Raw genomic sequence first — 12727 nt, 5'->3', positions numbered from 1 at the left:
CGAAAAATATTTGTAAATTATTGGACAAAAGTTAATCAAATATAAATATATATAAATATATCTCTCTCTCTATATATTTATATATATATAGAGAGAGATATATATTTACTTATATAGATAAATATATATATATATATATATATATATATATATATATATATATATATATTTATATCTCTATCTATATTCAGCTGTCATGAGGATCAATAGTTTTGAACACAAACATGAATCACAGGAAGTGTTTCACTGATCTTTATTATCTCATATTTCACCACATAAACACACATATTTAATATACATCCTACATACATAGGAGTAGTACTAATATCCTCCTAGTTGTGTATCTTCTACACTCTCTCATTCACTCAGCTCGTGACGTAAAGATGAATATTAATACTCTAAACTGTCCCTTCAATCTAAAGCAGGTATTAAAAGGAGTTCTTTATTGCTGCATCAGAACTATTTCAGAGTTGTTTGTACATTGTTTACTTACTAACGTGAAGGTGCCTGTGAAGTGAACCCTGGGTTTAGACTTGCAGGTGTCTGGCACCGTTGTGTGATTGGTTGGCGGGAACTACTTGCCACTCCTGCGAGTCAAACTGAGGGAAAATAACAACACCTAACATATTCGTGTGACGTCAGCAGTAGTTCGACGTGAACTTCCTAGTTTTGACTTTATATCAACAAGAGTTCAGTTCACGCGACGTGGATCTGAAGAAGTAACGCGGAAACTCTCCTGCCATAGTTTCTTCTTCTTCTTCTTCTTCTTCTTCTTCTTCTTCGTGTTAAATAAAAACATGACTTTTATCGCGACGCTTCTGGTTCCGGTCGGCTGGCTGCTCGTGACCGCCGAAGAGGCTGCTGGGAACGGACCCGGACCTACCGGGACCGGACCCGAAACCACCGGAACCGCGGGACCACGACCGGTGGTGACGACGAACTCCAGCGGGCTGAACTCCACACGCGGCGGGAAGATGTTGGGCGGCCTCGACGTGGACAGCTCGATGATCCAGAGGGCCCTGTACGTCCTCATCGGCGTCACCGCCATCGGGCTCCTCTACTTCCTCATCCGGGCCGTGCGGTGAGACAGACAGCTGGACCGCGTCACAGCGGACGAGTTCAGAACATATATATATATATATATATATATATATATATATATATATATATATATATATAAAATATATATACTATAATATATACATATGTAATATATATAAAATAATATGTAAAATGTATATAATATATATAATATGTAATGTATTACGTGATCGGCGAACTATCAGTGACGTGCAGACACGAACGGAATACTTACTGTTACTCGTTTATTTAGTTTCTATCGTTTATATTTCACATTATATATATATATATATATTTATATTTATATACTACAATAATACATTATAGAATAATAATATATATTGATATATATACTATAATAATGCGGTATAGAAATGTTGATTCGAGACAAACCTTAAATCATAGACTACAGACTACACTACAGACCTATAGAACTACAGACCTATAGAACTACAGACCTATAGACTATAGAACTACAGACCTATAGAACTACAGACCTATAAACTATAGAACTACATACCTACAGAACTACAGACCTATAGAACTACAGAACTATAAACTATAGAACTACAGACCCATAGAACTACAGACCTATAAACTATAGAACTACAGACCTATAGAACTACAGAACTATAAACTATAGAACTACAGAACTATAAACTATAGAACTATAAAAGATAGAACTACAGACTTATAGAACTACAGAACTACAGACCATTAGAACTACAGAACTATAAACTATAGAACTACAGAACTATAAAACTACAGAACTACAGAACTATAAACTACAGAACTATAAACTATAGAACTACAGAACTATAAACTAGAACTACAGTTGTATTACTGATGAACCTTTAGAATAACTGATGTTGCACTAAACTACATTCACATCTGTAGAAGTCAAAGACAGATGTGAGAAACATGATGAATGAACTTTAGGAGACTTTACAACATTCAGTTTCTATTTGATCTGTTTCACTAAACGAATCATCAGTTGTGTTTCTGAAAGAATCGATCAAAAGGTTTGTTTAGTACTAAACTAACCTTTTGATCATGAGACCAACTTTCATATTTCAATCACAGCTTCTCCTTCCTGCAGATATACGTCTGTCTGTCTGTCTGTCTGTCTGTCTGTCTCAGCTCCACTTCCTGTCTCCAGACTCCTTCTATAAATCTCTGGTTTTGTTGACAGTCTGAAGCGACCGGCCCACAAGAAGAAGTACGGTCTGCTGTCAAACTACGACGACTCGGTGGAGATGGAGGCGGTGGAGAGCGAGGAGGACGACACGCTGTACGAAGCTCACAGCCTCCGCAGGTCAGACAACAACAACAACAACAACAACAACAACAACAGCTGGTCACATAATCAATGCTAGTGATGTCATCAGAACTTATTGATCTGTCGTCTCTCTGTTCAGATGAGTCGTCGTCAGCGGACCAATCAGACGGTGTGTTCACGGTCACGTGATGATGGTGATGGATCGATGAAGACGAGGACCAAAGAGTTATTGATTAATGCCAAAGCTGCTCGAGGACCAGGATCAGGATTCTCTTTATGTTTGTTGAGGTGGTGTTAGAGATAGAAGAGACGGTTTATCATTATCATTATTATCATTATCATTATTATTATTGTTATTGTTGTTATTGTTTCAATGAATTCTTCTTCTTCTTGTCTTGTTCTGTGCTTTAACGTCTGCAAACTGACTCCAGACCAGCTGAGGTCTGGACCTGGTTCTGGTTCTGGTTCATCACGTTCCATGTAGACCAGTGATGATGTCATCACGTGATGATGTCATCCAGCAATAAAGCACCAAAGTGAGAATATGAGGAAAAGAGCTGGGCTTCATGTAGGAACTCTTCTTCTTCTTCTTCTTCTTCTTCTTCTTCACGTGTTCTAGTCTCATTTCTACATCGATGAAGATGATGAGGAAGAAGAAGAGTGAATCTTCTCAACACAAAGGAAGCACTTCCTGCTCATCGTTGATTGGTTGGATTTGTGCGTCTGATCATCGATGAATAAATTCCATAAATGTTTTTTTTACAAGAAGAAGAAAAACCTGAAATCTAAAAACACGATTTAAGAGACGAACAAAAAGAAAACGTCTGAAATAAAGATGATTGACATTTCAGGAGTTTAAACGTGAAAGACGAATCACATGAGATTCACAACATGAAGTAACAGCAGCTGATCGGTCCTAAGGTCCCGAAGTATTCCGATGTACTTTGATGTACTTTGATGTACTTCCAGCGCTGCTTGTCGTCGTCTCTCGATGAAGAGTCTTTATTCAGAGAGGAGATCAGATCTGTGGACTTTGAATGAACCAGAACGTTCTTTATCATCAGAAGATTCATATTAATATCATACTATCGTACAGAACACTGAGATGGTTTGATTTTACGGTGAATCTTTGGTTTTAAGTTTTGCAGAAAGAAGTTTTGGTAGAAAAGTAAAAGTGTTTGAAAATAAACAAAGTATTTATATATATATATATATATATATATATATATATTTGATGTGTTTTTCATGTCGTATTATTTCCGTTAGAAACAGACTCGGGTTATAACCGGCTCACTGACGCCATGTTGAGAGCCATAAAGAGACAATCTGAACACCTCGTGAGTTAAAGACGACAAACTAACAATCAGAATTATTTCTACTTTGATTTCAGGAAATAGTTTGAAAATATGAACCGACTTCAACTCCTGTGACGTTTCAGTGGTTTGAATCGAAACATGAAGTCAAAACAAACTGTTTACACACAAATATAAAACAGATATTAGAGATGAATTATGATGTTTAACTTCATAACACAAGCTCTAAACACATTATTATACATCATTAATAATAATGAGGAAATTTATTCATCAATAAAAATACAATCTTTTATTTCTTTATCATTTGAATTGTGTTTTTATGCAAATATATAAATAAATATATATAAACAAATATATATATATAAATAAATATATACAGTGCTGTGAAAAAGTATTTGCCCCCTTCCTGGTTTCTTATTGTTTTGCATATTTGTTACACTTAAATGTTTCAGATCATCAAACAAATTTTAAAATTAGACAAAGATAACCAGAGTAAATACAAAATGCAGTTTTCAAATGATGATTTCTTTTATTAAGGGAGTAAAGCTATCCAAACCTACTTGGCCCTGTGTGAAAAAGTAATTGCCCCCCCTTTGATAAATCATGAATCAAATGTGATTTTTTTGGAAAGCTGAGTTCAATTTCACGATCCACACCCAGGCCTGATTACTGCCAGACCTGTTGAATCAAGAAGTCACTTAAATAGAACCTGTCTGACAAAGTGAAGTCGGCTGAAAGATCTCAAAAAGCAACACATCATGTAAAGAAATTCAAGAACAGATGAGAAACAAAGTAACTGACATGAATCAGTCCAGAAAGACCCCAGAACAACATGTGAAGAACTTCAGGCCTCAGTCTCCTCAGTTAAGATCAGTGTTCATGATTCAACAATAAGAAACAGACTGAGCACAAATAGCATCATGGGACAGTTCTGAGGAGAAAGACACTGCTGAGCAAAAAGAACACAAAGACTCGTCTCACATTTACCAAAAAACATCTTGATGATCCCCGAGACTTTTGGGCAAATATTCTGTGGACTGAAGAGACAAAAGTTGAACTTTTTGGAAGGTGTGGTCCCGTTACATCTGGAGTAAAACTGACTCAGCATTTCATAAAAACAACATCATAGCAACAGTCACACGTGGTGGTGGTGGTGTGATGGTCTGGGGCTGCTTTGCAGCTTCAGGACCTGGACGACTTGCCATAATTGATGGAACCATGAGTTCTGCTCTCTACCAGAACCTCCTGAAAGAGAATGTCGAGCCATCAGTTTGTGACCTCAAACTCAAGCACACTTTGGTTCTGCAGCAGGACAATGATCCGAAACACACCAGCAAGTCCAGCAAGTCCACCTCTGAATGGCTCAAAAAAAGCAAAATGAAGGTTCTGGAGTGGCCTAGTCAAAGTCTGGACTTAAATCTGATTGAGATGCTGTGGCCTGACCTTCAACAAGCCGTTTCTGATCAAAAACCATCCAATGTGGCTGAATTAAAACAATTCTGCAAATAACAGTGGGCCAAAATTCTTCCACAGTGACATGAAAGACTCATTGTCAGTTATCACAAATGCTGGATTGCAATTGTTGCCGCCAAGGGTGACAAAACCAGTTATCAGGTTTAAGGGGCAATTACTTTTTCACACAGGGCCAAATTAAATTAAATCATCATTTGAAAACTGCCTTTTGTATTTACTCGGGTTATCTTTGTCTAATATTAAAATTTGTTTGATGATCTGAAACATTTAAGTGTAACAAATATGCAAAAAAATAAGAAACCAGGAAGGGAAGGGAAAGGCGCTTGACAGCGACGTAATAGGATGTGACATCTATGTGAAATATTAAAACATTTTGGATTTTCAGTGACACAGTAGAGACGTAGACACCCACGTTCACTACTTGATTGGTTCTTAGCAGTCACGACGTGTCCTTCTCTGATTCGTCACGCCCCTATCACGTGACCCTTACCCGAAAATTCACAAACAACAGCAGTGATTACCGATCGACTACCAGGTTAAATTTAACATGGACGACTGATTACACGCGTTACTGACCTTGTTGGCTTTATTAGCAGCTGTTGTTCAGTTAAAGTCTGCATGTCTGCGGAGGAAACAGCTGTTATTGTAGCGATCAGTCAGCTGCGTCATCAGACCTACGGAGCGGCCGTCTGAAGTCAGGTTAGCGGCTTTAAGCAACCAATCTACTTCCTGTTTACACCGGCCCCACCGCGTGCCCAGTGTACGTGAATAGTCACGTGATATTCGTTTTCAGGCGGTGTAGTCTGGACGGAGATCGTCTCGAAAACGATGCTGAAACGCCGCATGGACGGAGATCGTTTGTTTGTTAAAACTTTTTTTTATTAGTGTGATTGTAGACTCAGGGAGCCAACAGAGGGGCTGAAGAGCCCTGCTAAGAGGAAGCTGTGAGACCTTCAGGGTCTCCAGGTGAAATGTGTTCCTCACAGCTGGACTTCAGACGGACAAAGTCATCGTTTATCAAACGACTGTTTAACACGACTGAGGGTCAGAATAAAGTTGAATTATGCGTCTGGAATACGACCAAACCTCTGAGCATGAAGAGGAAACACATTGTGTGATTTATGTGAACATTTAAATGTTAAACTGAGTTCATAGACAACGACATGAAGAGGAAACATTCAAACGTCTCTTTAACTTCTGAACACAAACAGTTTCTGCATGATAACATTCAACTAAAACTAATTAAACTTAAATATACAAAATAAATGAACTCGTGAAACAGAGAGGATCCTCTCAGCTGCGTCTCGTCTCATAACGCTCTCTGGCTCTGAAGCAGAACAAATAAACACGAGAGTCACTCAAAGACCTTCTGTGTTCTTCATCAGTCTGACCTGTGCTTTGATTATAAACTGATTCTATTTAAGTGAAATCAAAATGAAGATTTTTCATGTTCCTTCTCAATCACTGAATGAGAAGAAGAAGAAACGTGGATTGTGATCATCGATCAATGTAAATAGAGTAGATCAGCTGGGGTTAAAATACACATTAAATACATGAGTGAGCCGATAGTCGTCTATAGAGGAGTCCTCCACTAACTCAGACTTCTAGTCCCTACACACTGGGGCCTACGTTTCCCATAATGCACCTGGATGGTGTCTTTCAGACTGATAAAGCTTTGACACACCGACAGTTATAATGCAGACTGTATGTTTGTAGTGTGATGACATCATCATGATGACCTCATACAGCTGTTTTCATTGGCTAAGGAGAACTAACCAATAAAAAAGGAGGAGCTATCCTTTTAACAAACAAGTGAAACTAACTTTATTGTTGTTTTAACCTTTTATATGAAACGCTGTGGAAACTCATGTGAGTATGAATAAAAGTTCAAAGTACAAATGTGTGTGTGTGTGTGTGTGTGTGTGTGTGTGTGTGTGTGTGTGTGTGTGTGTGTGTACAAGTGTGTTCAGTTCTTACCTCAGTCTTTGGAGTTGGACTTGAACCCCTGCTGAGCCTGAAACCAACAAATACACATCAGTGAGAGACAGACTGACATCAAAGTAAACATGTAAAACTAAACTAAACTGTAATATCACTGTGAGTTCACTAGCATCGCTGTAATACTACCGTGAGTCTACTAGTGTCATTGTAATACCACTGTGAGTTCACTAGCATCGCTGTAATACTACCGTGAGTTCACTATCGTCGCTGTGATACCACCGTGAGTTCACTAGTGTCACTGTAATACTACCTTGAGTTCACTAGTGTCACTGTAATACCACCGTGAGTCCACTAGTGTCACTGTAATACTACCTTGAGTTCACTAGTGTCACTGTAATACCACCCTGAGTTCACTAGTGTCACTGTAATACTACCGTGAGTTTACTAGTGTCACTGTAATACCACCGTGAGTTCACTAGTGTCACTGTAATACTACTGTGAGTTCACTAGCGTCACTGTAATACCACAGTGAGTTCACTAGTGTCGCTGTAATACTACAGTGAGTTCACTAGCGTCACTGTGATACCACAGTGAGTTCACTAGTGTCGCTGTAGTACTACCGTGAGTTCACTAGTGTCACTGTAATACTACCGTGAGTTCACTAGCGTCACTGTGATACCACAGTGAGTTCACTAGTGTCGCTGTAGTACTACCGTGAGTTCACTAGTGTCACTGTAATACTACCGTGAGTTCACTAGCGTCACTGTGATACCACAGTGAGTTCACTAGTGTCGCTGTAGTACTACCGTGAGTTCACTAGTGTCACTGTAATACTACCTTGAGTTCACTAGTGTCACTGTAATACCACCGTGAGTCCACTAGTGTCACTGTAATACTACCTTGAGTTCACTAGTGTCACTGTAATACCACCGTGAGTTCACTAGTGTCACTGTAATACTACCTTGAGTTCACTAGTGTCACTGTAATACTACAGTGAGTTCACTAGCGTCACTGTGATACTACCTTGAGTTCACTAGTGTCACTGTAATACTACTGTGAGTTTACTAGTGTCACTGTGATACTACCTTGAGTCTACTAGTGTCAGGAGGGGAAGGGAGAGGAGAGGAGAGAAGGGGAGAGGAGACAAGGGGAGAGGAGAGGAGGAATTTACTTTTGAAGTATTTTAAATCAAATATTATGAATATTGTATTTCATTCATTTGTTTTTATTTTAGAGCTTTCTGTAGTTTCTTGTTTCTTAATGAATCTGTTAAACGTATATTTTCTTCTTCTGAACGGATGAATGAGTCATGTGATCAGTTCACTGATCTCATCAGCAGCTCCACGTCATGTGATCGTCTTGTCAATGAGCACTGTGATTGGCTGCTAACGAGCCTGATCAATAATCATCAACATCATTCATTTTCATTCATCACGTGACCGTTCACACCTTTAGTTTGAGTCACATTAAAGGATCTTTAACTTCTTTTATTTGTTTTTAAAAGGCTCAATAATGTGCTTTTATTGTGAAAAGACCCAAATGACTAAATGTAATAAATTACTTTTAATCTAATCAATGAAGTTAGAAATGAAGAACTCTCATAATGTTTGTTTTATGATTTAAGAACTCAACGTTTAATATTCAAGACCTTTAAACTTCAACACAAGACACTAAAAACACCTTAAATACAAATGTACATTTAAAACTTCTTCAACTTAAATAGTTTCTTATAAACTCCTCTTAGACTTTCATTTAACACATTAAGATTCTCTTAAGCTTTAATCATTTGATCTCAAAGTTCTTTAAACTTAAACTTTATTTCTTTAAAAACTCCTTAAACTACCTTTTGAACTCTTTGACCCTTTAACATAGTTTCAAAGTGTTTCTTTGTAGTTTTAAAATTAAACTGTGAAAACAAACAAGTTCAGACGTTTCACAATGTAAAACATTTAGAGTTCAATAATCAATAATAAAGTATTAACATCCTGTAAGAACCGGATCAGACCAGCAGGGGGCAGCAGAGCACCTGAAGAGGATTTTATTCATATTTTACCTTCAACTTCAACAGAAGACTTCCTGTTTTATAGATTATGAAATCTGAATGAACTGATTAATGAAGATGACGTCAGAGACATAAACCCCCCAGAGACCACCAGAGACCAACAGAGACCCTCAAAGTCTCCCATCAACTCACAAATATGAAACTATTTTCAGAAACATAATTTCACTCTAGTTTATTAATCATGTAAAATAATAAAAGTTCATGAGCATAAGCTTCTTCTTCTTCTTCTTCTTCTTCTTCTTCTTCATATTTAGTGAAATGTTTCTCTTTAAATCAGAATGAAGATCAAAGTTGATCAGCTTCATATTTATATAATATATTAATATGATTTACTGAACATGTGTCTGGAAACCCCTGAAAGATCCACTAGAGTCCTCCACAGTCTCCCTGGAGCCTTAGACAGACTCTAAGAGTCCCTGAAGGACTCTAGACCCGCTAAAGACCCACGAGACCAGAGTCTAGAAAGACCTGCAGAACCTCTTCCTGAGGAAAACTCCTAAACGCACCCAAAACCCCCTCAACAGACCCTGAAACCTTCCCAGAGACCATCAGGTCCTCACACAGCAACAGCCCCCCTCCGAGACCCGGGACCCGGGACCCGGGACCCCCCCCCCTCTACATGAGCTCCAGTTAGGGGATCCACAGAGTCTCAGCGTGCCCCAACATGTCCTGCTGGTTTCACTGCTGCAGTGTCACTGCGGGGCCGCGGGGGGGCGTCTGAGACCTGAGACCCAGTTTCACTCTGCAGACAGTCCGGATCGGTGGGGGGCTGCTTTTAATTCAAATAAAAACGTTGCATCCAATAGTATCGAGTTTATGTTCTATATCATGACTCTGTTTTATGATGCGTGGTTCTGTTGATTCAGACTTCAGGTCCTGGTCCTGGTCCTGGTCCTGTCTAAGCTGTTCTGCAGCTGCATGAACCAAACACTAAACATCAGTTCAGTGAGATCAAAAAGAACCAACGTGTGAGACTGTCTCGTGACTTTCCCCTCGTGAGTCTCCACGCGCTTATTTTTCCATCTTTTATTGTGAATCCTCCTGTTGTCTGTCTGTCTGTCTGTCTGTCTCAGACAGAGAGATACAGAGACAGTCTGTCTGTCTGTCTGTCTCTGTGAGCTGCACGACGCGGCCGGGCTCGTGCTCTGTAACACGGGGGGGGGGTCTGCGGGGTTTGCGGGGTTAGAGGTGATGTGGACAAAGTCCGGTGATTCAGGTGAATTATGCAGCTTTACTCCTGCAGGAGAAGCAGAGAGAAGGAGAGGAGAGAAGGAGAGGAGAGAAGGAGAGAAGGAGAGGAGAGGCCGGTCTGTAAATTCCTCCAGTCGGAGAGGAACTCGGTAAACAAACCTGGAGGGTGCGAGAAACGAGAGGAGGAGGAGGAGGAGGAGGAGGAGGAGGGAGCGGGGGATTCTCCGAAACCACCCACGTGGGATCACCATCGTCTGCTGCGCGCTCAGCCAATGAGCGCAGGGTACGGGGGATCTATTGACAGCGGCGGACCAATGAGGTGCGGAGGAGCCGGGCGGGGTGCCGCCCACTGCGGGCAGAGAGAATAAAGAACGGAGCGCGTGAGCTTTCAGAGGCAGACGGATCCTCACTCTGAACCGCTTTACCGGACTTTGCAGGACCTCCGTACCGATCTGGATTACCGCTCGTTGGGACTCTGTTCCGGGATTTTAACTGCAGCCTCCTCGCGCTGTGGATACTTTCTTCTGACCCTGGATTTAGTGGATTACTTCACCATGACTCTGGAAGAGTTCATCGGCTCCAACAGCACCGAGAAAAGGTGAGTCCTGACGCGCAACCGTGCGTAATAGCGCACTGGCACGCGGTGGAATGACCCCTTTGGACCGGATCATGATCCTGGATCACATTAGACTGTTCATCTGTGTTCTCAGTTTATTAATAATGACGTGAGCCGCTCGTGGTGTGCGCGCTCTGCGGGTTTCGGTCACGTTTCTAACCGCCTCTTGTCCCCGCAGGATGGAGACGGTGACTCAGGCTCTGGAGGAGCTGCTGGTCGCGGCTCAGAAGCAGGACTCTCTCACGGTGGGGGTCTACGAGTCCGCCAAACTCATGAATGTGTAAGTTTGATTTGTGCAGCTTTGAACCATGAACCACATATTCTATAATAATAATAATATTCATATTAATGATGATGATGATGAGGAAGCATAATGACGCTGACGTGGTCCCGGTCTGCCCCCCCTCCTCCTGCAGAGACCCGGACAGCGTGGTCCTGTGCGTCCTCGCCACCGATGAGGAGGATGAAGACGACATCGCGCTGCAGATCCACTTCACGCTGCTTCAGGCGTTCTGCTGCGACAACGACATCAACATCCTGCGGGTGTCCGGGGTCCGGCGTCTGTCCGCGCTGCTGGAGGACGACACCGGGGACGGGAACGAGCCCCGGGACCTGCACTGCATCCTGGTCACTGTAAGTCCACCAACCAGAACAGAACCTGATGATCTTCAGAGTTAACTGATCACACATGTGAAGTAGTGAATGCATGACGTGTTACCGGAAGCCTCACCGTCTTCTTCTCTGTTGCAGAACCCTCCGGTGCAGCCGCTGCAGTCTGCGGCCCTGCAGAACATCAGCAGCTTCTGCGAGGAGAGCCGCTGCAGGAACCAGTGGGTTCCGTGTCTGCAGATGCAGGACCGCTGAGCCGAAACGGGCCGAGCCGAACCGAGTCAGACCGCTGCAGGAGCGGTGAGAACGAGTGCAAACAGTCCAGACGGCCGAGCGTCCTTCTGCTGAAGACGAGTAACGGCGTTTGAGTGGAGAGCGAACCGGACCGGACCGGACCTGACCGGGGTCTTCTGCTGCTGCCCACGTGGTTCATTGAGTTGGCCGTGAGGCGCGTGGGGTACCGGTACCGGACGGCCTCCCGTTAGAGGACGGGAGGACTGTGCAGGTGGACTCTGCGGGTCCTGGATCTGCAGAGCGGGGACGTTTTTTTTAAATGACACAGAAAACAGCTGTGATGTCACGTGAGTGACAACAGCTGTGATGTCACGTGACTACTGAACCGACAAGTGAATGAACTGAGGGGCTGCACGTGACGCTCCGGACTACCTGAGCTGCAGGTGTTTCTGCTCACCTGTCCGTGACGTAACCGGACGTGTGACGACATGTTTTTATGATGCCCTGTTATTAGTGACGCAATGGAGTTCCACACTGAATATTTAAAGGAACAGAGTATTAATATATGACCTGTTTATTTAAGACGATCAATAAATGATGGAAGGAGACATTATTGATTTCTGAGTGGTTTGTGTGTGTGTGCGTGTGTGTGTGTGTGTGTGTGTGTGTGTGTGTGTGTGTGTGTGTATGTGAGAGTCATCATCACGGTGACGACTGCAGCTGAGTCACAAACGTTTAAAACAAGATGGAAGGTGAAAGGCAGAGTGTGAAACAAAAAACAATGTTCTTATAATAACTAATATATTTATATATATATATATATATATATATATATATATATATATATATATATATATCTGTTCTATTGGTTCTATTGGTTCCACTGAAGGAAGATCTAGTCTCATGGCTTCTTACGGTGTGTTAGA

At 41.6% G+C, this 12727-nt stretch overlaps 2 protein-coding genes across 2 annotated transcripts; both read left to right on the top strand.

Annotated features, from left to right (window-relative positions):
• The first annotated feature begins 654 nt into the window (after positions 1 to 654).
• On the top strand, positions 655 to 3975 carry fam174c (family with sequence similarity 174 member C). Its single transcript, XM_068725456.1, has 3 exons — positions 655 to 1081; positions 2273 to 2395; positions 2499 to 3975. Exons 1-3 carry the CDS (start codon positions 798 to 800, stop codon positions 2500 to 2502), a joined length of 411 nt encoding a protein of 136 aa, XP_068581557.1. The 5' UTR covers positions 655 to 797; the 3' UTR covers positions 2503 to 3975.
• A 6747-nt stretch (positions 3976 to 10722) lies between these two features.
• On the top strand, positions 10723 to 12409 carry LOC137883807 (growth arrest and DNA damage-inducible protein GADD45 beta-like). Its single transcript, XM_068725450.1, has 4 exons — positions 10723 to 10940; positions 11137 to 11238; positions 11375 to 11591; positions 11709 to 12409. Exons 1-4 carry the CDS (start codon positions 10897 to 10899, stop codon positions 11820 to 11822), a joined length of 477 nt encoding a protein of 158 aa, XP_068581551.1. The 5' UTR covers positions 10723 to 10896; the 3' UTR covers positions 11823 to 12409.
• Positions 12410 to 12727: the final 318 nt, after the last annotated feature.

Source organism: Cebidichthys violaceus, unplaced genomic scaffold, assembly GCF_023349555.1.
Source record: "Cebidichthys violaceus isolate CVI_PGR_0920_01 unplaced genomic scaffold, fCebVio1.0.p SCAF_35, whole genome shotgun sequence".
NCBI classification, from domain to species: domain Eukaryota; kingdom Metazoa; phylum Chordata; class Actinopteri; order Perciformes; family Stichaeidae; genus Cebidichthys; species Cebidichthys violaceus.
The sequence above is the reverse complement of the archived record's forward strand: the minus strand, read 5'-3'. Positions and strand labels throughout refer to the sequence as shown.